At 27.8% G+C, this 26,344-nt stretch overlaps 3 protein-coding genes and 1 pseudogene across 3 annotated transcripts in view; all 4 read right to left on the bottom strand.

Annotated features, from left to right (window-relative positions):
• Nucleotides 1-2,044: 2,044 nt before the first annotated feature.
• LOC112683135 (syntenin-1-like) lies at nucleotides 2,045-4,327 on the bottom strand. Its single transcript, XM_025554036.1, has 5 exons — nucleotides 4,043-4,327; nucleotides 3,696-3,911; nucleotides 3,390-3,625; nucleotides 2,227-2,490; nucleotides 2,045-2,096 (listed from the first exon to the last, which is right to left on the bottom strand). The coding sequence occupies exons 1-5, from the start codon at nucleotides 4,091-4,093 to the stop codon at nucleotides 2,048-2,050; spliced, it is 816 nt and encodes a 271-aa protein (XP_025409821.1). The 5' UTR covers nucleotides 4,094-4,327; the 3' UTR covers nucleotides 2,045-2,047.
• A 6,731-nt stretch (nucleotides 4,328-11,058) lies between these two features.
• On the bottom strand, nucleotides 11,059-16,228 carry LOC112683779 (annotated as a pseudogene).
• Nucleotides 16,229-19,140: 2,912 nt separating this feature from the next.
• Nucleotides 19,141-26,344, bottom strand: part of LOC112682968 (T-complex protein 1 subunit delta) — a 12,822-nt gene continuing 5,618 nt past the window's right edge. Inside the window, exons 6-11 of the mRNA XM_025553769.1 lie at nucleotides 20,320-20,556; nucleotides 20,010-20,248; nucleotides 19,709-19,943; nucleotides 19,530-19,643; nucleotides 19,420-19,468; nucleotides 19,141-19,332 (exon numbers count right to left, since the gene is read on the bottom strand). Of these exons, the coding sequence (XP_025409554.1) occupies nucleotides 19,448-19,468; nucleotides 19,530-19,643; nucleotides 19,709-19,943; nucleotides 20,010-20,248; nucleotides 20,320-20,556 (846 nt within the window). The 3' untranslated portion in view covers nucleotides 19,141-19,332; nucleotides 19,420-19,447. The remainder of the gene's footprint in view (nucleotides 19,333-19,419; nucleotides 19,469-19,529; nucleotides 19,644-19,708; nucleotides 19,944-20,009; nucleotides 20,249-20,319; nucleotides 20,557-26,344) is intronic.
• On the bottom strand, nucleotides 22,084-24,072 carry LOC112682962 (lysosome membrane protein 2-like). The gene has a single exon (XM_025553760.1). The coding sequence runs from the start codon at nucleotides 23,722-23,724 to the stop codon at nucleotides 22,090-22,092; it is 1,635 nt and encodes a 544-aa protein (XP_025409545.1). The 5' UTR covers nucleotides 23,725-24,072; the 3' UTR covers nucleotides 22,084-22,089.

Below are 26,344 nucleotides of genomic sequence, written 5' to 3'. Positions count from 1 at the left end.
CCAAACAACCCCTTAAATACGGCCTTGTTAGTAGGTACCTATTACATATTTACACAATTAATGTAAAATTATAACATTTAACAACCATCAATCTAGCATAAATTCATACCTAGTACTTAAATATAAAATATTTAGTCATCAATCATATAGATAAACCACAATGTATACTATTGAAAATCCTTTTGTGCATTATAATGTAGGCAAAAAAATATAAAATTTTATACTTTTAATACCTAATAACTTTAAAAAAAGAAAATCGTAAATCAGTTAAAGTAACAAAAAAACAATAAATTAGAGATATGTTCTTTGCAAATGACTTCATCTTATTCAACTATTAACCCAAGTGAATGATTTGAACTACAGTAAAGCCTCAATAGTTCGAATAACAAATATATTTTTTTTTTTTTATGTAGATATTTAATATATTCGTAATATTAAAAGTATTTTTTAGAAAAAAATTACTATTATATTTGTTCTATTATAATACATTTTTTTTTTTTTTTATTTCATTATGTTCAAGTTATTTATTATTTTTGTAATTTTAAGTGCAATAAATACAAAGATGGTGGAAATAAAAATCTTATTAATTCAAGAAAGGTCATCTTGAAAAACCTCCAGTAATCTGAACGATGCTCAGTTTGAATTCGTCTGGACTATCGAGGCTCTACAGTAGTTCACTTAAAGGTGAACTATATTGTTCTTGAAAGAATGAATGAACAAATTGTCATTCATTGCGACAAATTATTCAATTAACAGAGGTATCTTATTGTTCAATGAACTATAAGTTCAAATAAGTGAACGAATGAACTAGTTCACCTAAGTGAGCAATAAGTCCCATCTCTATAATAAATATTAAACAAATCAATAATAGTGACATAACCATACATAGCATTAATAGGTACATTAAAAAAAATATTTACCCAAATTTTGGGTAGGTAAAAAAACCCTTGGACCCAGACATAATATATTATATCTATGAACCTACCTACTCGCCGAGAATTTATCAATGGCACATCACTACCTCCAGAGAAAGCATGCAACCACATTACATGAAATTATGATTCAGATTACTATTCAGATTATCTAGTGTTACTTTAATTTTTATGATAATTAACCCTCAAAATTTCATTATCAAAAAATTACATTGAAATTCATTGATTTTAATCTAAATAGTATCACATTCTTACAAAAAGCACTATTAAAATAAGGCGAATAATATTTGTGTGGAAATAGGTACCCTGTTTGTTTAAAATATTATAACACTAAGCTATCATCATATTAGTATGATATTCAATGAATAATTTACTAACCATGATTGCTTTTTTACATAATTTTATTTTTATAAATATTTATATTAACTACTAATATTTTTAAATATATAACTTAATCATGTATTAAAGAAAATGATTAGATGATACATTTTGATCAGCTTTAAGTAAATATAACACAAATAGAATAAAGACTATGACAATAAAAAGAAAAAACAAACAATTTCATAAAAATTGTTTATATTTATCTAAAACAAAGTTTCAGCTAACTGTAGTATAACTACAAAATATAAATAGTGCTATAGAGTAATAAATAATAATATTTAAACATGGATTAACTAGTATTAATAAAAAATATGCAAATATAGATACACACATAATAAATATATATAAAATATAAAATTAAAAAAGGTTTTTACCACTTTGATGTCTAAATAAAATTGTGTTCTTTGTAGTTATAAAATAATAATAATAACATAAAAATATGTAAACCAAATATATATATATTTGAATATTTCTAAGTTTCATAATAATAAATGAAAATTATAAAATTTAATAAAATGAAAAAATGAAGAAGTCTTTTTAAATAATTAAGTAGAGTATATAATTTCTAAGTTCAAAATATTGCATCTTTACCAACAATTGAATTGAACATTTTTGTACAATTCAACTAATTAATTACTGTATAAATCTTTAAATAAATTTTTCATTAATTTTAAACTATGTAAAAAATAATAAGCTTTTAGATGACTTGAATACAAATTCTTTTTTTTTTGTTTTTATATTGTTGAATGGTCCATGATGTTCTTAATCAATGATGGCGCAATCCTAAATTAAATAAAAAATTATAGATAAACAAATCATATTTTTAAACAAAATTAAATTTAGTATTTAAGGTTTAAATACATTTATTAAAATACACATTCATGACTATTTTATTAAATAATATTTAACATACTTTTTAATCATATGATCATAAATTGAAACAGGAATGATAGTAATAGTTATCATGTCTGAGGCTTTTGCAATGATTTCCACTATTTGTTTATCTTTCAAGCCAATAATGTTTTGTCCATTTACTTCCAATAACTGGTGATCAGTAAGCACTCCATTACGAGCTGCAGATGAGTCTTTGACAATATCGGTAATCTTACCATTTTTAAATTGAAAACCAACATGGCCAGCGCGATCTTTATAAAGATTAATGGAACGTTCTAAAGGCCTAGGTGAATAAAAATAAAAATTTTATAATTATTCATAACTATATAGATGATTTTGATGTATCAATAATAAATTAATTATAATAATATTGTACGTACCAATTACATACTATTACAATTAGTTTGTACAACAAAATAACAATAGTATTTATTTATTTTAATAACCTGATGATATAATTATTATTATATAACATGGATGGGTAACTAGCAGCTCATGGGCCATATCTGGCCTTCATTTTTTTTTTTTTTTGCTGGCCCATACTGCACTTTCCAATCACTTCATTACATTTTAGGGATTATCAGTATCTAATTTTTCACATTAATCGTAAAATGTAGATATTATATCATTCTCTAGCATTGAACTCCAGCTAAATCATTAAAATGTATTGATAATTTATATCCATATCGGCATAACTAACTTTTCTATAGGTCAGCGGTTCTTAAACTTTTTTGGTTCAAGATCCCCAAAACTAAAATAATTTTATTATGCTTCCCATGAATAAATAAAACAATATTAACTAGTTATTTTAATAATATCAAATTACTGTAGATCTAAAAATAAATATATGATAGTGAGATATATAATATAAATATTTGACTTGTGCTTTCACCAATAAGTCCTTAAGTGCAATAAGTGCAGTTCACAGTTTGGGAACTACTGCTGTAGGTATTAGGCTCTTATTTTATTATATTGGTTCAGACGTAAAATTTAATTAATTTTAAAAAAATGCTTGTTGTTAATTTTAATAACCTTTTTCTAATTTTTGCTTTTTTTACTACAATCTGCCAGATTTTAAAGTTCTAAAAATTGGCTACCTGGTTGCTTAGTGTTACCCATCCTTATTATATAATATCTAACCAGAACTTATTATATTGAAAACTATTATCATTTATACATTACCGGTCTCTGACAATAACATTGATATTGTTAACGGAACATTCTCTAAAAATTTTGTTCACTTTGTCAACACTCATTCCTGCAATAAAATCTTCATTGATTTGTAAAATTTGATCCCCAAATCTCAAACCTGCTTTAGCAGCTGGACTGTTTTGTATTACGACACTAATAAATACACCATTGTTAAATGTAGACAATTTTAATCCAACTTGGCCTTTACTGTCTTTACACAACACCAACTAAATATTTTAAAATTAAATTTTTCAGTAATCAATAATTTAATAAATAAATAATAATAGTTAAAATTACCTTACGAACACCATTTGTTACATATGATGGAATATCATGGAATGTATGGGCTACAGCATTATTTTGTGCTAGAGTACTAAGTTCTACACCCATGTAATCGTTGAGTATTGGATACATGGCACCCAACGAATCTTGATCCATACCTGACGGGTGAGGTGGACATATTGCCATATAAGGCGGGGGATTATCATTTTGTTGAATAATTTGATTTTGAGCCTAAAACGCACATTAAATGTAAATCATATACATTTGCCACTTACTGCTAGGTGGTAAAAAGTAAAATAAAACCATATTTGGACAGAATGTTATTTTTCAACATTGACTGGACGTTATACAAAAACACTGACCTTAACAAACTCGTCCAATTTCAAATCTTCCAACGAAGGGTATAAAGACATGTTGACGGTATTTTTATCACGTACTAATAGAAGTAGACGCGACTGTATAGATTTGAAACGTCAACAGTTAAAAAATACGTCAAGTTTTGTGAGAATATTATTATTATTACGGATATTTGATCTTTGAACAATGGTAATAGTTATGAAACATTATCAACTGCAGAAACACTGTAAGAGAAGTATAGAGAACAAATTGTGTACTACAATGAAATATACAGTATGGTTTCCGCCTTATCAGTTTTCTTTTTCTCCGTCCTGATAAGTGCACCGAACTAATGAGGAAGTGGCAGGTGCAATGTTGTGGTGTGGACTGCGGACGTGAGTCATAGGTTAATGACATATATTTCGATAAAAAATCCCATTAGATCATTGGTTATTGGTATGGTGCACACACAAATATAAATAATAGTGGTGCAAAGATGGAACTATCCATGGTCATTTCATTTATTTATTTCCGACTGTACCGAGAGTTGTAAGCAGTGCCGGACAGAATGTAAAATAAACTAGATTGCTAACTGCTGCTAGGTGCTAACTGCAGCTGTAAAAATCTAGTAACGATACGTTTTAATATTTTTAAATAATATTAATAGATATTTAGGATACTAAATTATATTTGAGTTGAGTTATTTCGGAGGTGGCAAGAACGTTGAGAAATAGTTCAAAAATCGCATAAGCCTCATATGAAGTGAAATGTCAATTCAATACGTAAAAAATAATTATAAAAAAAAACTATTTGACATTGTTCGTACATTTATTTTTCGACTATTAATTAACCCTTGTAAACTTGGCACCGCAACTTAAGCAATCAATATTCAAACTAATAATTACGTTAGTGGGTTGTTAGACATTGTAAAATAAATTTTAAAGTTTGTTAGACTTGATTTCAGCTGTTAAGTAAATTTCAGTTTTGTACTGCTAACTTCACTTTGAAATTCCCCGTTACTAGTTTGACCTCATTAAAATTCTTCACGCCAAACGAGGCCAAAAATATATGATTCTAAAATAATCGAAAAAAAATCTCCGGGTTCCGACTCAATAACTTCAGAAGTAACAGAAAGTCTACCTAAAATAACAAACATTTTCCTAACACATGTAATTAATGCAATGTTGAGATAATTTTATTTCTCAACACTGCTAGTTCACACATAGCAATTTTTACAAAGCCAAGTAAACCTTCTAACCCACAAGGTTCATATAGACCTATAAGCCTTATACCTTTATTCTCAAAAAGTTGTAAAAAAAAACTTATTATCCAACGAAATATCAAATATCCACTATGATTACCATAAATTATATATACGCCCTATATCCCCACTTTGGTTTTCGAGCCAAACAAAGTACAATACGCCAAGCAGACAGATTGGTTGATGTTTTTACTTCAATTCATCAACAATATCTACTTCATTTAAGTATAAACAATATTGCTCTTGTGTTTTCATTAATATTTCTCAAGCATTCAGCCGAATAGACCATTATAATTTTCTGCTTTCTCACTATTTCGTTTCATCAGATCCTTCGGTACTTTTACCACAGAAATGGTTCTAATCAATGCAAAATTAGTCCAAAAATATTATTAAAAAAAAACTTTACTCAAATGTCATATCATGATTACGAGTTAAACAACTCATTTTGTAATTAATTAACACGCTGCATATATTTCAGATCATCCTCTAAAGAAAACACCTTTGTTGCTGATTACATAGATGATAAAGCCATAAAATCTAACCATGAAACTCCTTATTAATACCTACAGTCAATCTGCAATCCCATTAGAATCTTTTTTCAATATAGTAATCTAAATGAAGAATACAATTAAACTACAACGCACTTATACATACAATCTTCAATTTAATACATGAATTATGTCCAACAGTTTTTAATTTGTATTTTTTTTTTTTTTTTTTAAGATAGATACTACGTTATGATATAATATAAAAATAAAAAACAAACATATATATATATATATATATATTCATTTTTTTTTTTTTTTTTAATGCTTATATTATATTTCTAAAACACAGTAAACTGCAATTATATATGAAATTGGGGATACGGTAAGAACCTCCACGTAGTCCCTCTGGTCATAGAGTTTTTTTTTTCATACCCCACACCATGTAATTATTTATTTAATATTATTTATTATAATATTAATTATTTATAAATTATTTACGATTACGACAAAAACTATAATTACTAATAATAAATTTCGAGAATTTTTTGCTCTTGCTACGTATTTATTTAAAATTGGAGAAAAACAATTATTTAATAACTTAAAATTAGGGTAGTTAATCATGACAGTTAAATAAATAATTTATCATATCAATTATATAACATTTATTCACAATAATATAAAAAATAATGTTCACGTACATATTTCAACAATAGTTTTTTTTTAATAAATCATACACTATTTTATGGTGGAAAATTATTTTTATTTTTAAATTAACAATAATTATTAATTGATTCTCTAACTAATAAGCAAACTAGAAAAATTAATTATTTATTTTTACCTGAGTCAAAAAAACTAATGTCAACCAGACTTAAAAATACTAAGATCAATACAAATAGTAGTCAAAATGATAGTGATAAGATTAAATCGACAACTCCAAAAACCGCACATTTTAGAAAGATATATAATTTATTATTTATTATTTATACTACATATTTATTCAAAAACAATTTATTGAGGTACAATGTATATAAGCATTAAAAAATTTAAAATATAAAATTTAAAAAAATATATATAAATGTTTGTAGTTAAAATTTTTTACCGACGTTTTTTCAAAAAATTAAAATATAAATAAAAAATAATAATAATTGCCCCCCTTTAATACTATCTTCTTCTTTTTCTTTTTCTTAGGGTTTATTGGACCTTTAAGATCACCCCGTCTCACAATCTTTATTATTATCAATAGTTTTAAAATCCATTTATAAAAAAACACTTTTGTTTTATAATATATATATACGGTAGAAAAATGTACTGGTTATTTTTCGAGCACATCAACGTGCGATAAGATAAGCTTTTGAATGTAACAATTAACTTTAAAATTTTTTTTTTTTATTAATCGAAAAAGACACAAATACATATATTATTATTGAGTAACATTTTCGATTATTTTTCTCCTTTAAGCAAAGCTTGTATTGGAGAAAGAGAGTTATATATGATATAATTATTGTAATTATAGAATTTACAAGATACAGAGTATAAGTTCTAAGTACATATTAAGCTAAATATACAAATAGTTTATAAGTATTATCAAGAAAATGTATATGATAAAGAAAGAAGTATAAAATAAAGATATTAGTCTAAGATACACAAATAAAACCTCATAGCTTAATATTTATACAGTTTAGAAATAAAATGAAATAATAACAACTCATTATTTAACTCGAGAAATAAATATTTATATACCAAGCCTTTAATATTAATCCTTTAATCCCCAAATATTTTTTTTTTAATTCAAAAGGCATAGAATTGAAAAAACGTTAGTCCAAGATAATCTACAAAACATTGACCAAAAGATTTATTCGTATAATTAACAGTCAAATCAAATTACCTCAATTCTCTTTTATTGCTCAACTCTTTATGATAATTATCTAAGTTAAATTTCTTAACCAAGTACATAATAGCAATTTTTTTATATAAAAACTTTATTGGCAATATACCAAGTTTTTTATAGTTGGCTTTCGTAGATCCTTCTAGAGTGAATTTATTTAGGCAAATTCTGACCATATTATTTTGATTAACTACTAGTGCATTTAATATGTTATCCCGAAGGCCACCCCATATCAATGGACCATATTATAAGTTTGATTGATATAGTGAAAAATATACAATTTAGATTGTTTGTTTAGGTACCATGTTTTTTGAGTTTGTTCAATTTAAATGTAATAAAACGTAGCTTTCCTAATAAATTGTTAATATTGTAATGATGTGCATCATTCGATTGTAAAAGACGGCACAAATATTTTATTATGTATACTATTTATATGTACGTGATTTTTAAAACTATTTCAAATAAATAAATAACGGTATCTTCGATACCCGCGTGAACAACACCCTATATAACAGGGACACACACCACCCTTCAGAGAGCTCTTGATCTTAGGTTGTTAGTGCATGCGCACCGATCGTAAGACCAACGAAGAGTTTATATATGCGATAAATTTTGATTTATAATTTTAATCCGTTCGACTTGTGTTTTTCGGACGAGTATTGAAGAGTATCCGAATCAAGTGCAATTAAATTCTGCATTTCTTTCAACCTCGCATCGAAATCTGAAGGTCTACGGCAAAATAAGTAAGTGCTGTATTATTTAGCTTGGCAAACTGTACAATTGCGCTGATTGGCTCTCGAACATTCTCAACCCTGAGAGCCCTCCCTTGAACAAGGAGGAAGGTAAAAACCCTTTAATACATTAATTCCTCACCACCTCACATATATACCACTCCCCCATCTTACATCTTTCATTCCTACCTTCACCTATTATTTTTTGTATCTTTGGGTTATTACAATATGAAAATTTAATTTTAAGTTTTTATCAAAGATAACACCCAAATATCGAATTTTTCCAACTATTTTAATTATTATGCAGTTTTCCTGGTTACATATTTTATTATTGACGCAGCCATTTACTGCTATAGTATTGAATTTACAATCTGTTTTATTAATTTAAAATGCGGCCTTAAGTATTTTAATTTATAAAAAAAACTCACAAAATACTGAATAATTTTTGTAAACGCAATATTAATAATAAATTTTCCTTACAATGATGCAAGCTTTTGTTAATTTTATTTAAATCAATCACTTATAAGTAGCAATTACAAGTAATTCCATTCTCCGACTTTCTTACATGCCATCTACTTGGAAATATAATACTCATCTATAAACCAGGTAAACTTCCCGAAAGGCCATCCTCTTAGCGACCTATAAGGCAGCTCTTTGTTGTAGGCAAATTATGCGAAAAACTTATTCTCAAAAGAATTTCGAAAATCGCAGTTGCAGATAAAGTTATCCCTAACTTTCACTTCGGCTTCAAATCTAAACACTCCACAATACATCAACTGCATAGAGTTGTCGATCAAATCTCGTTAACATTCAAGAACAAAAAAGTTTGCATTGGTATATTCCTAGATATCGCGCAAGCTTTGGACAGAGTTTAGGTGTGATTCCTTAGTACGCGTTTGTAGACGAGCGACTCACGTGACTGACACGGCGTGATTTGAATTTTTGCGACGCGACTGAGTAGGTATTCCGTACAACTACAAAACGCAGTCGCAAGAGACGCACGGCATGTATATAATCTACATTGTTATCATAAGACATTTTAAAATTATTTAGGTAAATCAAATAAACGGTAAATAAACGATATCAAATTAAGAAGTCGAGGATAATCGGTCGCGTGTCTAGTGCGTTTTGACCGCCTACCAAACGGTCGTCAGTCGCACGATTAGAGACTAGAGTTGGGACTTATCATTCATTAAGGTGAACTAGTTCAGTCGTTCTCGTTCATGTATTTGACGATTCGTTCGTATGAATACGTACTCCGTATCACAGAATTGTTCATGAACGAACTAGTTCAATAATTATTACTCCGTATCAACGAATGATTCATGAACGATTAAGGTACTAACTCGTGAAGTGAGCGGTGAACGGTGAACTTTCATCAAAAGTAAACTAGTACGAAACCACCGGTCATTTGGGTGAATAGTTCATTTGAACTAGTTCGTTCATGAACGACATATCTCTATTAAAGACGCAACAGCCGCGCGTTGTTGGGAATAGGTTTCATTTAAAAATAGGAAAAGCCGTTAAAATTAGAGTCGCGCTGCGTCAGCCGCATCGGTCACGCGTCTATAGACGCGCTCTAAGGAATCACACCTTTAATCATCCATTCTTTTAAACGTATGTTCTTTGATCTCAAGATTATACGAGTAGTAGATTTATCAATTGCATTTTTAATTATTTGATCAAAAACATTATAACAGTGATTGACATCATTATAGGCATCATATACTTCGATCCAATTTGCATTGGCTAATATTGACGTAATTGATTTATAATCAATTTTATTAAACATTTTTCGATTAGTAACAAAATTTACTTGGAATTGAAACACAAACCCAACAGTGATCTGTTATATCAGTGAGTTTTACACCAGCATTAATTTTATTTGTGACGTTATCATTACCATTAATAAAAATGTGGTCTAAACAAGAATGATTAACACCCTTTGGCAATCTGATATAAACGTTTATAAAAGAGATAAATGCACTTTCAGATAACATATCAAGATATTTATTATTATATTCATGTACACCAATTATATTGAAATTCATATCACCAGTTACTACCGTTAATTCATTGTTAGTATTTAAACCATCTATTACTTTTCCTAATGAGTTCATAAAGTTATCGCTATCAGTACCGGGAGACCAATAGACACATATTAAATTAATTGGCACTTTGATATTAGATATATAGAATTCTACCATTGATTAAATATATATATATTGTATATTTAATCAATGGTTCTACTATATTAGAATCTACGAAATCATACTCAAAAAATTCTACACTTAAGTAATGTTTTACAAATACCATAACACCATAATTTTGATTCCTTTTTATAAAAGAAAAATACAAGCTACTTATAGCCATCTAAAACATAATTACATGATTGAACATTATTCCAGGTTTCCTTAAGTACAATTATATTAATGTCCTTATATTTAGCATAATTTTCCAGAAAAAATAGAAGCTCACCAAAGTGTGCGTTTACACTCCTGATGTTACAACATATTACATTAAGATAATTATTACACACATTATCATTAATATATACAAATTCAGAAAAAGATTCATAGTAATTTGTTCTGTAATTCAAATATCCCTTACAAATACTTTCCATGAGAGTAAAAAGTTAAAACTAATAGGAATATAAATACAAATAAAGTATTAATAACTATAGCTTTTGTAAGTTCAGATTTTTTATAAATAGTTTATAGTCTCTGAACCAGACAAATTTATACTCCGAATCACGTGCAAATATTTTAGTTTTATAAAATAAATTTTTATTGAATTGCGTCAAATTATCATTAATATAAATAGCTTCATTTTTCTAACTTGCTTCCACAATATTACTTGTTGGTTTGATTTTCCTAGATGATCCAATCAGATCTTTTTTGACTTGTTTCGATGTTAGTTCAGCTATGATTTTCTTTGATCTGATATTGAATTTTGATTGGACACGATAAGCATTGACAACATCAATTTCCACGTTCAATCATTTTGCAATTTTTTTAACTGTATTTTTACAATCCTCATTTTTTATTTCCGGTACGTTTACAATTTCAACGAAATTATTTAGTAACTTTTGTTCAAATATATTCAATTTGTTCAATAGTATATTTAAATCGTTACGTAAATTATTATTTTGAACTTTTAAAATTCTGTTTTCTTCCCTCATATCTTTCATAGATTTAAGAAGTTCTTGTAGTTGCTCTCCAAACGAGTCAAACTTATCGCTCATATATTTAACAGAATCCGTTAAATTAATAAATGATTCATTTGTTAACACACTTGCTTCATTTCTTTTCTTAACGTTCGTAGTAGGTGATATTGTTTTAGCATCAGTTGAGAATTTGTACTTTGCACAGCCCCATTTTTGTCTAGCCGTTTTTGACATTTTCCGAAAAGTCGTTTCTCTTAACACCGCACATCCAAAATGAAAAAATTCATTGCATGTAGAACACTTCAACTCATCTACCTCGTAAATATCGTCGTCACATTGCATAACATTATACAGTAAATAATTGGACTACGCAATTATTAATTAAGATACGCGACACACAGATAACACTATACACGCACGTTTATACAAAACGAAAGAACTGATACAACTTTTTATTATTATTATGTATACAACATTCGTCTATACAAAATACATTATAATTAATACTTTATATAGTGAGGTTTGGTGTGCGGTTTTTGGATGCAACCGATTAAATATATATAAATTTGCTGACACCCCCCCCCCCCTATAAAAAGTTCCTGGCTAAGCCACTGTAATGAACAATTAATAATATATAAACGAATAAGTGAATAACTATTAAATACATCATGAAATATTTTTAATTTTCAGTAAAAACTTAACTTTTTATTGACCTCAATAGATTTTCAGTACAAACAGGTTTTTTTAATTTCAACGCGAAAATCTAATCGGAATAACATGATTTTAGGTCACACTAAGCTAAGAATTCAAACTACCATCAATTTACCTTTGGGTCCGGTTTGCTTTGTTAGTCTGAAGGGTTTGATGGGTGGCATGATGCTTCAATGTTGGAGTACTGTACTTGGGAAAAAAATATCTTCAAGATAATTCTCACGAAATTTGAAAACGTTCACTACTCATCAAAAATTAATAATATATTATATCAAATTAAATTCTAAAAGCATAATATTCTCAGCATAATATTGAAGTTTGAGATTAAAATATCATGTACATTTTCACATGACTGGAGAAACTTGTTAAATAATTTTAAAAACAATATTATATGCTAGTTTTAAAAATTGTTAAATTCCATGAAAAGAGCGGGGCCCCAAAGGTTAGGTTGGTAGGGTCCTTGGCAGCTCTCCCTTTTTCCCTGCCCTTCGGCTGGCGTTGATGTGCGCTTATCATTTTACCCTCGCACTGTCTCTAGATACAACCAAAGAGGAGAGCTTAGCCCTACAAATATTTTCATAAAGCCATCCCGGATGAAAAATTACAAACCGCACAATTATTATTTTTTTTATGAATAATTTTTATAAGAATATATTAACTACAGAGTTGAATTTTTACGTAACCTTAATATTAATTATATAAATATAAATATGAAGCATATAAATTATGTAAATGTTGTGTATGTCATAGAGTAAGATAGAAGGGCGTTACCTATCAAAACTGAAGCCAATCTGTCGGACATTGCCCCCATGAAGAGTCCAAGTACAATAATTTTCTCCGCTACTTTATCTTGGCGGTTGATTAGAATTCTAAATGTATTACTTAAGAACAAGTTATTTCACGATATTTGCATAGTAACAATAATCTTTAAAACACGTTTCACATCAGTTAGTGTATGATATATGTGTTTATATATCAAATTAAATACCTACAACTGTTGTATAGTATACTTCACTACATATTTATGTAGTAAATTTATTTAAGTAGTATAGGTAGGTATGTTGTATGCCTACTCAAATACTCAATGGACTCATTGTTAAATAAATATTATAATATTATTAAAAAAATTATTGTTTTCTATACATTTTGAAAAAATAACAAACAATAACACTTCCAAACTTTTACAGTTCTTTAAATAACAGTTAGTGATTCTATACTTTTTATTGAAAAAGAAATCCATTGTAAATGGCACGTTAAAACTATAACAACTATGATTCAAAATATAAAAGCAAGAACTCAACAACAACGGAAGTTTTTAAGTTAAATTGCTATAATTTGGTCAATTTTGGACTTAGAAAGTTGGTTTAACTACCGAAATTCATAAAAAAATAATGATTAGTGGTTAAAACAGGTGTTTGCCACTTAAGAAAAAAAAAGTTGTACTGTGGCATGCGTTTGTCTATTCAAGTTAAAAAAAATTAAAAACTCATAAAAATACATATTTTTATTTTATAAAAATCAACGAAAAATCAGAATTCAAATTTCAGGGCTCTACGCAAAGATATTAAGTGTTGTCAGTTAGGGATTACACACTGTATTTTAAAATAAATTTAATGAAAAAACCTAATTAGGTTCTACTAACAATTTCTTTAAATGCATATTTGTCTATAAATATCAATAATGAAGTTATAAAATAAGAAGAAAATAGTAAATTGTTAATGTTCGTATATGATTATTGAAATAAACAGTTTCTATATTATAGAAACTATTTATTTATATAAAAATTATCAGTAGATAAAATATATAAATAAAATCATTTTTTTCTTAACCAATATAACAATCTATACAGCCAATACACACTGAATTTGTTTTACTTATATTTTAATTGTAATTTAATATATACCAACAACTAGCATTTTAAAACCATTATTTTAAATGAGCATATACTTTTCATAGATTATATGGTAAAAAATCTTCTTTAATTAGAACAATGCAACATGTAAATAACTTTAATATTGATCTTATGGTATCCAACTATTATCTCTATTAATATTTACTATATCCCCTCCTGACTACACGACTGACTGCACCAGATGGATGAACGAAAAATCAAATAGACTACATCCTCATAGACAAAAGATTTACACATAGCATAACAGATGTAAGCGGTTACAGAGGAGCTAATTATGACTGATCATTTTCTGGTTATTGCAAAATTTCAGATTAAATTGTAAAGAATGCGAATACAAAATACCAGAGTGCCCAAATTTAATGTAGAGCAGCTAAAATTTGAAGTAGAAAAGAAGAACTACATTGAAGAAATAGAAAAATAATTAAATGCAAATAAGCCAAGTGGTAGTCAATTAGAGATACAATTATTAAAGCAGCACATTTAGAAATTAAAATAACTTATTTTTAAAACTAAAATAATTTAAAGATTTATTTTTTGATAATTAAATAATGGTATAATACTTATGAAATTTGATCTATCTATTCATAATTATTCTTTGAAGGTACACAAAAAAATTATTAGAATAAATGCCGGGCACTAGTTGTTTAATATATCATAAAGGTAAAAAATAATTTTAATCAAAATTAAATAAGTTTATTCCATTTAAAACGAGAAATGCAAACAAAATGAAGTAATTAAGTTTTCAACATAATAATAATTCATAAGATGAATATCAATTGAAGAATATGATTTATATATAAATACACTACATACATATGATACTAGCTGAATTACTCATCGTTGCCGGGTTTAAGTATAAAAATCTATGTAACCTAGCAAGATTAAATTTTGTTTAATCCGTTGAAATTTAAATTAATTAAAATTATTGAAATAATATTTTATTTATACATATTAATTTAGTTTTTAAGATAATAATTATTATCATAACCTATAGGTTTCTAAAATGTGCGCCGCGATGTCTCTACAGGGACACCGCGCCATCATAAAATACTATCGGGTATAACATTTTCCTTATGATTAGTCATGCTATGGCTTGGAAAAGGGCGCCCTGAAAAAACATTAGATCAAAAAAGCCGCCGTGAGTCGAAAAAATTTGGGAAGCACTGTGACATAACCTATTCTATAAGTTATAGTTTTTAGCGACCGTAGCTTTGTTAGCGATAAGTTTTAGCAGTGAAGGTTTAAAATAAATGTTTTACTAATAGTTTTTCAAAATGTTATCTAAAAAAATTCTCTATAGACAATATTCTTCACTGATCTATTAGTAGGCAACAAAATAACCAAGCTACTGGGTGAGCTTACGCGTGAACAAGCTACGTAGAACTGCCCATGTGAAAAACAGTTTTCTCGCAAATCTATTCCTGCAAATTTGAGAGTGTGACCTTGGGACTTGAGAATCGTTTAAATTTTGAAGATCATTTGGAATTAAACAGATTCGTGGTACAAACATAGTTTCCCCTTTTGCACATCAAGTTAAAACTGTGGCTTCTACTATATTGCGATGTAAAATTTTGACCTTAAGCCTGGTCCTGTTGCACAGTTTAGGTGGTTTCAAATTTCGCAAAAACATAATAGGTATGCCCACACGCAGAATAAGCCTATGATGTGGCATATACGGTGGTTTCAATGAATTTAAAAATTCAACCGGATAATTAGTTGCATCGTCTATGTTGACCACCGCCGTATCTATCGAAGTATTTACTTTTTCTTCCCCTTCAAAAGACATCAGCAGTGTATCATTGATAGCCACCGCTTGGTAATTTTTTGGAGTGAGTATAACACGTTCACACAACCATTCCATAGGCTTATCATAAATATGAGCAATATCTGGATAAATTTTTGATATTAAATCCTGAACCGTAATTACAACAGTTACTGTGCACAAATTGTCTGGGATAGTTATCATTTCATTAATTGATGGATAATCACCATCGTCAATTTCAAGTAAAGATCTAAAAATCTACCAGAAAACTTTTCCTCTTCCACGTATACCCTCATATTTTTCGACAGTTTGAGTATGTATATAAATCTGAGGCCATAAATTAGATCTTTTAAGTCGTGAATTTATTAACTTTATCTGTTCTGGTCCTTTTTGGTATTACTGGTAAAGTCTCCAGCCCGCAAAACCACCCTTATATTCCATTGTAATTTGGTCCCGCACTATTATTTTTGTATTATTTTAAAACATCCGCAAAATTACTTTGTTTTAATACATAACAAATGGGAGTGACTGAAGTTGTTAGATTGAGTGTTAGTTTGAAGGTAGCATGGCAGTTCGACTATCCTCGAGCAGTGTAGCTGCGATTCCAGAAGATGCTATAACTAAGGCAATGTCGCGAGTACTTCTAACTTTCGCTAAAATCAAATTAATTAAGAAAGTTTTTCTTCTTTTTTTCATTTTTACACTTTTTAACCCTTTAACTTAACTTCCTTGGAGTTGAATTTTAAAAAATTCATTCATTTATAAACAACACAACAAAACATTTATATGCATATTTTTATTTTATTTTTATTTTTTTTATTAATTAAGAACTTCCAGTATAAACTATTATAGTTCGACAATTAAAATATTGATAGGATAACGTGATACAATAGCTAAATTGATAATTAAACATAATGAGCATAATAATTTAATAATAAATATGAATATAATATCAGATAAGAAGTAAATAGAACGGAATATTAGTGTATGTATTTAATAACAACGTAATATTAAAAATAAATGCCCTAATTAATTAATTATTAATAAAGCGGAAAGAAAAAAATTTATTATAGATGTTAAATCAGATAGGAATTTTGAAAGAGCTAAATTTAAATTTGAGTTTTGCGAATTAATGTTCGGTTTTGAATCAAAAGTAGCAGCAGCATATGACGGGATGGATTGAGAGGGATCACTGAGGAGGGACTTGGAGAATAAGTTTTTTGTGTGTGTGATATTTTTTTTGGAGTTGAAAAATTTGATTTTATGGCGATTTAAAATACTTTGATAGAACTGGCACCCCTTGAAGCTGGCCGTATGATTTTCGGAGCAGTGGACGCATTTAGCTGGACTGAAATGATCCTTGGTGCAGCTATCTGACTCATGAGCCTCGCCGCATTTGACGCAACGCGATGGATGATGGCAATAGTTTTGCGTGTGACCATAGTCTTGACAATTGAAACATTGCGGCGGACCGTATGTCTTTTTGTTCGGGTTTTCAATCACTACTTTCGTGTTTAGTAATGAAGTGATGTTGTAGATATGTTTATTATTTATATTGGGTTCGATGTCGACAAAAAATATTGGGAGAGGACAATTGTTTTTTTTACATTATGGACATTCCTCACTAGGTGTCACTAGGTATCGGACGATAAGGTACGAAGGAGTGGACTTACATGTAAATCCCTTGGGGCCGATGGTCTTAATTAATACATCTTTGAATGCAGAAAAGTTATTGATGTTCCTAATGTAGATAGGTGGAGCCGCAGGCTCTGCCTGGTCAGAAGGGAGAGATGAAGGTACAGTGACTTCGCAGGAAGGTGGAGCCGCATCGAACACAGTGTCAGTTGAGGCGAGAACAGCGAAACGGTTTGGTGAGGTGAAAGTTTTGGTCTTTTTCCCCTCGTGAAGAGGAGAATTTGGAGAAGTACTGGATAATACTCTTTTTGATGACGTCTTCGTACGAGGTAGACTTTTACCGGAACGAATCATAATATGATATACGTTGAAAACAAAAACGTAATTTACGTAATTAAAACACTGATAACGGAGCGAGCCTAAGAGCATGTGTTCATGATGAACGTTATCGCCAGACTGAATATATGCATATATAAACAATACATTTCATTCTCATAGCTTCAGCGGTTTTGGCTAAACGATTTTTCCCATATTTACACTTTTTAACCCTTTTAAGAGTTGAATTTTGAAAAATCCTTTCTTACGGATGTCTACATCATGCAACGAATCTAGTAGATTCGATCTACTGATCAAATTTCATACTCATAGATTCAACGGTTTTGGCTTAGCAGTTTTTTCTATTTTTACACTTTTCAAGCCTTTAGGGGTTGAAATTCAAAAAATAAAGATTATAGACAATGTTTATTTGTTTTACAGAGTATGTATACTTAATTTTAAAAAATTAGAACAAAAAAAAAACGTTTTACATTTTTATCTCTTTTACCCTTTTTAACCACCTGGTGGATTTCCAAAAATCCTTTCTTAACGCACTCCTACATCATAGTAGCTATCTGTAAGCTAAATTTCAGCCCAATCCGATCAATGGTTTGAGCTGTGCGTTTATTGCACAGTCAGTGAGCTTACTGTTTTATTTAAACAGAAGAAGAAGAAGAAGAAGATTAAGATTATTTCAACAATCTTAATTAATTTAAATTGCAATAGATTAAACACAATTTAATCTTGCCAGATTACATACATTTATATACTTAAATCCGGCAACAACGGGTAATTCAGCTACTAATAATAATAAAATAATACCCCGAAATCCCTGTTAAGATTATTATTCGATAACGCAATTTGTATAATTGAGCTAGTCGGTGTTTTCTATACAACTCATAAATAATAATATAGCCATGGAATAATTCATATCTACAAGCTGATTAAATACACACAAAAAAAGGTCAGAGTACAGGTAGATGGAAACCCTCTGGCCGCCGTGCCGTACAGTATTTCCCGTAATCGACCAACTGCTATTGTTATTATTATATGAATATAGATATACAAATTACATGTAAAAAATTGTTTTTACCGATTTCAACCCTTTAAAATCAATATTTCAAAATAGTAATACTTCATTATTTTTAAATTAACACAATTATGAAATGTTTAGCAGTTTAATTCATAAAATTTATTTTTGATCATAATAATTTAATTACATAGGTGTGTTACACAAAAAGGATGACAAAATATAAAATTTTTAGACTTGAAGTAATATTTGTGTATTGTTATTAAGTAAAAAAAAATAAATTCTAACAAAAGGTTTTTTGCAAAAGAGCACATTAGTTTCTTAATAATTATAATTTAAGAACATGCTTAGAAGTTTCATTTTTGATCCAATAGGAATATTAGGGCGTTAGTAATAGTATGTGCAGTCTTTCCTCTGGATCTGAAATAAATCATATAATTATTTAATAAATAAATACAATAAAATCACTTGATATTTAGATAATGCTTCGAAAAATCATAAAATTACCAAATAAGGTTGAAATATGTAGAAGCAATTAATATCCACGAGTATTTACCTTAAACAAATAAATACAATTATTAGAAAAAATTCTTATCAACAAACAGTTTTATACTTACAATATCATCAATTTTCAAAATACTACGAACGGTTTCAGAAGCTAAAGTTATAGCACTGATAGATACCAACAATGGCTGAACAACATTCTCTTCTAGAATATTTGTTATAGCACCCTGAAAAACAAGAAGGTATGAATAATTTCAACATAGTTCCATTAATATTCAATTTTAAAAACTACCTTTCGAACATTGATACCCGCAGTTACTTCTCCTTGAGAATGTCTATTACGTAACTCTGTAACTGTAGTTATAGGGTTAAGCCCAGCATTTTCCGCTAATGTTAAAGGTATCACTTCTAGAGCTTGAGCAAAAGCTCTATAACAATATGCATCAACACCTGTAACTAATCTTGCGAGTTCAGTCAATTTTAAACTGATTTCAATTTCAGGTGCCCCTCCGCCAGCTAACAATGCTCTAAAAATTATTAATATTTGAATTTAATATTAATTTAATGTAAAATCATAAATTTAAATAAATTACCTCTGTTTCACTAAGCATCGAATAACACATAAAGCATCATGAAGTGATCTTTCAGCTTCTTCCAAAACCAATTTATTAGACCCTCGTACTATGATACTAACTGTTCTACCGGGATTGTTAATACCAGTGATTTGAACAAAATGACTGTTTCCAGTCATGACATCTTCAACTAAATCTGCAGATACAAGATTTTCAGCAACAAAATGATCAAGACTTGCAATGGGTCTACAGTTTAATGTCTATAAAATATTTTTTTAAATATTACAGAAATATTTGAATAAAAAAAAAATTAAGCAATTCTTAATAATACCTTGCAAACATAATCAATATCTTCACGTTCGATATTATTAATAACCATGCATTTTATTTTATCTAAGAAGTGTATAGCCAATTCTGATAATGCATCTCGTAATATCGATTTTTGAATCAACAAAACGTTACAGCCAGCTTTTTTAATCTGCTTGACTATGTTCAAGATATAAGCACGTTCTTCTCGAAGAACACGATCCATTGCAGTATAATCAGAAACAACCACATTGTAATCCATCTAATTAAAAAAATATCAATAATTTATACAGTATTTTACAATTGCCTAATTTTTTAAGTATCCATTGAACATTTTATGAAATGTATTTGATGGAACGGATTAGTATACTCAATAATCGAATTCAATATATAGTGTGTAATAATCAGTAACTGAGAACACTTAATATCTTTGCATAGTGCCTTGAAATTTGAATTCTGATTTTTCGTTGATTTTTATGAAATAAAAATATGTATTTTTATGAGTTTTTAATTTTTTTAACTTGAATAGACAAACGCATGCGCTGTATAACTTTTTTTTCTTAAATGGCAACTAACTATTTTAACCACTAATTATTATTTTTTAATGAATTTTGGAAGTTAAACCAACTTTCTAAGTCCAATATTGACCAAGATACAGTAATTTAATTTAAAAATTTCAAAATGTGCGTATAAAACGTGTAAATATCACTTTAACAAATGGTAGTGATAATATCAAGTCTTAACAATTCTAGAATTATTATTTTCAGAGTTAGTTTAAACAATTTTTTCGATGGACACGTTTTATTTTGTCTACTATGTGGTAATTTATTTTTTTCAATGCATATAAATGCATATTATAATGATTTTAGAAGCATATTTGTGTATTTTTTAAAGCTATAAGTCCCTTCGCTTAGTAATTACTAATTAATGCCGGGTCCCGGCTTTAGTGCTTTACATTATTGTTACCGTAATATATTTCATTTTGATAAATAAGTGAAAATCACGGCTTATGATGCATCTTTATCTTGATAAAATCATATTAAGTATACCACGATTGAAGGTCTAAGGGCCAATATAACAATCTATACAGCCAATACACACTGAATTTGTTTTACTTATATTTTAATTGTAATTTAATATATACCAGCAACTAGCGTTTTAAAACCATTATTTTAAAATGAGCATATACTTTTCATAGATTATATGGTAAAAAATCTTCTTTAATTAGAACCATGCAACATGTAAATAACTTTAATATTGATCTTAATGTATATATTATCTCTACTAATGTTTATCTTAGTAATTTAATCAATTAAATTTGTATTGTATTCTTCCCATAATATATACTTATTGTATATAGTTATTTTCAGTTTCCACATAACTATTATTTATTTATAATATCATAAGGGTTTGAGCCCAATTATAATTGGGTTATAATCGGGCTCACCCGTTTAATCATAATATATAAATAAATACATTATGGGAAATTGTATAATGAACTATTAGTACATATCTTTTTATATAGACAGGATCAAAAATAATTAAAAATTAATATAATACATAAAATGTAAAATAACTAATATAATATGATTTATCAGAATACAAAAACACTTAAAAATAAAATGTTTACATAAACATAAATTAAAAATTTGTATTCAATATTAAATTTTATTATTAACATCAAATACATTTTTAATTGCATTATTTAATTTATAAAAGCTAAATTATTTAAAAACAAAAGTTAATTTACAGCCAAATATAAAAATAATACATCATTCTATTTCAATACCTATCATTATTTATTTATGGGCAAAATTAGTTTTTCATTGGACATAAAACAATCTTTTAAAATTATTTTTCGAACCAAAAATACCATGGATGATGTTAGCGTTATTAATGATAACCATTTCAATAATAACTCTCCCAGATAGATACCAATTGATGTTTGTTGAAGGGATCGCTTTATATCGTCGGGAAGTTTATCAACTTTTACTTCAATCCATGCTACAGGTAGTATTATTCCGTCTTTAAAATTTTTGAAATGTGATATACGATTGGCACCTTTAAGTATTATATTTATTTGAAATCGGGACCGACCTCCTAATGAGACTCCTAATTTAGAATGAACATCTACAAAGGTTTCATGTAACTCAGGATCTGGTGACAGCCCAAGAACGTCTTTTCTCAAATCTGGGTCACCAAGATAAAAATGTGGAAACGACATCATGACTGGAGCTTTACTACATGCTGAAGAATTAAAAACACCAGAAGGCGGACGCTCTTCTGAATTATAATAACAATCATTATCTGGATTCGTAATGGGTGTATCAAAAACGTTCCTAGGTGCTTGAAAACGAAATGCGGTCACTCCTTGTACAACTTCAATATCTTCTTTATAAACTAATGGAAATCGACGACATAGATCATTATGAAATACATAAAGTTTTGATTTACGACTTAATGTAGTTGGTGGGAACTGGGATCCATCACTACCATCTAAACGATTGCATTCTTCCGTTTTCCAAACGTCCAGTTTTTCTTTTCCATTATAACGAGTTATAATACCTAGTTCATTTAAATTTCCAACTCCACTGTGAATCGTTATCTTATCTAATGACTCACCTCGACGTGAAGTAATTATACCAAATTTAGATAAATGTGCATTTTTATGTACAGTTGAAGCTAGGCCTTTAACCATAGTATATATACTATCTTCATAACCCCAAAAATAGTCATCAACTTTTAAATTAAGAAAAGGTTTAACATTAAAATTAAACATATCAAAAGGTAGAGATATAAGTTCTTGAAATAGGAAAAACATCTCTGGAAATCTTGATATTAAAGTTATCAGCGGTAAGTTCAGGACAGTAATGGTTAAATGTTTAGGATCACCTTTAGACATTTCAGGTACAAATTCATTACTTCGCTTTTCTTGATAAGTAACTGTACCATTTTCATTAAATTTAATATTAAATCGTTCAACGGTTTCTTTATAAACAAAAGGCCCAAGCTCTTCAACAATCGGTGTATGACCATGGTTTAAGACGTCTTCTATATTAGTGTAGTTAAACGGATAAATAGATACGTATGGCTTCACGGGTGGATTTTGCCACATATTATAAGAAGAACTGCCTTCAGTTATGGTTACGAATTGTAAAATTTGGAACATATAAAATCCTGTGAACCACATAACAATCGTCAATATTCCACTAATGGCAATTAAAATTACTAATATAATAAATCCCGGAGGTACTGAATTAGTTTCATTGAGCTCTTGTTCTTTGGAAAACGAACGGTCACGTTCTAAAGTACCAATTTTAATAATACCACTATTGCAGAATTTTAATTTTTCTAGTATTTTTACTGTTGACCATCCACTGGAGACATTCATTTTCAAATCATTCGATTTATCACATGTTTCTTGCAGCATTTTGTCAAAATAAAATGCTATATTATATAATTAACTTATCACTACAATCACGGGATACCAAGAATAAAACGGAATAAATGTATTACTAAATAATATTTAACTTAAACACTGCACTACACTCACGGGCAACAAGAATAAAGTGGAATATATGTCTTCATTATTAAAATATATTTAACACTATTTCGTATTATTACAACAATTACAGTCATATTTCGATAAATAATAAATGTATACTGTGGTTAATTTCCATTAATATGTCAATCACTACGTGCTAAATAGATAAAATGAACATTGGACTTGATAAACATATGAAACTCAATAACAAATATACTCCCATGGTCGGATTAGTTCAGCATAAAAGCAATATTAAATCATATTTTAGACAAAAGATTATAAATTATAACTTACAAAGATCAAAGTGTATCGAACAAATATTTTTTTAGTGAACATTCATATAAATGTGTTATATAATATTTATCTAATGATATTATATCCTAATATGTACAATAATATTTTGGACATAAATATTCTATTATTCAATAACTTTTAAAATAGTAGGTACATTTTTAAAAATATGAACATATCCTTGATTCAATAATGTATATAAAAGAGATTATTTAAGAAATTATTACATAACAATGGACACCAAGAATATTTGAACTAAATAATTTGTAGACCTACATTAATAGTTTATAAACATATTATAAGGTTAAGAACAATGTTATCTTTAGTGCATCAAGCAATTTATTCAATAGTATTTATCGAGTAGGCACAAATTTATAAAACCAAAATGTAAGTCAATTATTATTAAAAAGTAAAAATATTTTCAATAAGTGTTGTAAACTCACATTTACTTTGGAAGCAAAACTTATTTACGGATATATATTTAACTATTTCACTATCATCTGTTATGGTTTAATTATATTTTATAAATTAGGGTAGACAAATTCTTTGATATTTTTTAATGTAATCCTGATGAAAATAAAACACGCAATAATTTTACCTTACTTTAACATACACAACATAAACATAACATACCAGCTAACTACGGCTCTAAGCCGCTAAATTTTACCACGGCGAAAACAAGAGTTTGCCGACCTTAGATTATATACTATAGAATAACATATAAATAGTATATGATTCACATATCCGACGAAATAAAACGGCATTATCATAGTAAATCTTAAGTTAGCTACGACAGTATTTTGGGCTTTAAACTTCGTTTTAAATAAAATACCAATAACTTCTAAACCTACCTAATAACAAATCACTATTTATTAATCAAAAACTAGATAGTAGCTACTGATGAAATATCACTGACAGATAAAGGATCATACCAGTTATTATAGTTAATACTTAAAAGATATATAAATGTACCATTATACATTTTTAAACCTAATAGCGAACTAATATTAAATCACATCATAAACTACTGCAAGAAACTAGAAACTATTGCATTAAAATAATATTTTTTAAGGTATAATCATAGTATAACATGCGTTTGTTTAAGTGTCATTAACATATTTCTTAACATTACAATTTATTTACTATCTTATGTAATACAAAAGTACCTAACTGTGCTTTACAATAAATAAATGATTAAATAAAAACACTGTACAATTTTGACCATTAAAATAATTTGACGTCATTGATTTTTCATTTAAACAAATAAGAACATTTAAATTAACAGGTTACCTAATAATAGTACATGATAAGCATAGTTACAAGCCTTGAATTTCAAATAATAATAATAAAGGATAAAATACTGTAAGAATTTAGTAGTATAATTAATGGAAACAAAAAAAATATTATAAATAAAGATTTGCCTAAAAATCATTATTAAATAATACTTTTATGAGAGACGAAGAGGATAAATCTAATAAAAATAAAGTAGATAAATATAGAATGTATTATAGTAAATACTAGAGACAATAATATTATATATTATAATAATTTTATAATTTTTTATTATACATAATATTATATAATATTATATAATATTATATAAAAATAAATTACAAGAAATAAGTCTGTTGAAGTATAAGTTCCTGAGGTTAAGATAAGTTATTTTATTTTAATAATACTAATTTTCACTATCCTAGCAATAAATTATTACAATTAACTATTGATAATTATTCAACTATACCAAAAAATGAACACTTCACAAATTATAAAATAAAAACCATTATTGTTCAACCAAAATATTCTTTACTTTAACAAGAATTTAAAATACAAAAATTATCATAGAACTAGTAACATTATATATTTTAAATTCTAGAAATATTTTATACTTGTAATTAAAATTAATATTTATCACCAAAGTTCTTTATGCTGGTAAAATATTTAATTTGACATGGATGATATTGAACTATATTTATCATGTATTCACTTGCAAATAAAATACCAACATAAAAATAATAACTATACTAAACAGTCATCCAAAACCAATAATATCAAAGAATACATAAAAAGAAGATACAATATTATAACTTTTCTGTTACCATAAATTAGGTACTATTTAATAAGATATATATACCATACAACAGTCCCATAATAGTATAACTAATATATTATTAAATTAACGTCGTACAGGTGTCCTAAGATTTATTCATCATTGATA

This window comes from Sipha flava, unplaced genomic scaffold (genome assembly GCF_003268045.1).
Source record: "Sipha flava isolate LNK unplaced genomic scaffold, YSA_version1 104_pilon_pilon, whole genome shotgun sequence".
NCBI classification, from domain to species: Eukaryota; Metazoa; Arthropoda; class Insecta; order Hemiptera; family Aphididae; genus Sipha; species Sipha flava.
Note: the sequence above shows the minus strand (reverse complement) of the source record. Positions and strands in the feature narration are given on the sequence as shown.

Excerpts from the sequence above, each read along its gene's own strand:
- LOC112683135 (XM_025554036.1), bottom strand. The coding sequence starts at position 4,093 with ATGTCTTTATACCCTTCGTTGGAAGATTTGAAATTGGACGAGTTTGTT. Across the intron at positions 3,626-3,695 it reads TAACAAATGGTGTTCGTAAG|TTGGTGTTGTGTAAAGACAG; the intron begins GTAATTTTAACT and ends TAAAATATTTAG. Across the intron at positions 2,491-3,389 it reads AATGTTATTGTCAGAGACCG|GCCTTTAGAACGTTCCATTA; the intron begins GTAATGTATAAA and ends TTATTCACCTAG.
- LOC112682962 (XM_025553760.1), bottom strand. The coding sequence starts at position 23,724 with ATGCTGCAAGAAACATGTGATAAATCGAATGATTTGAAAATGAATGTC.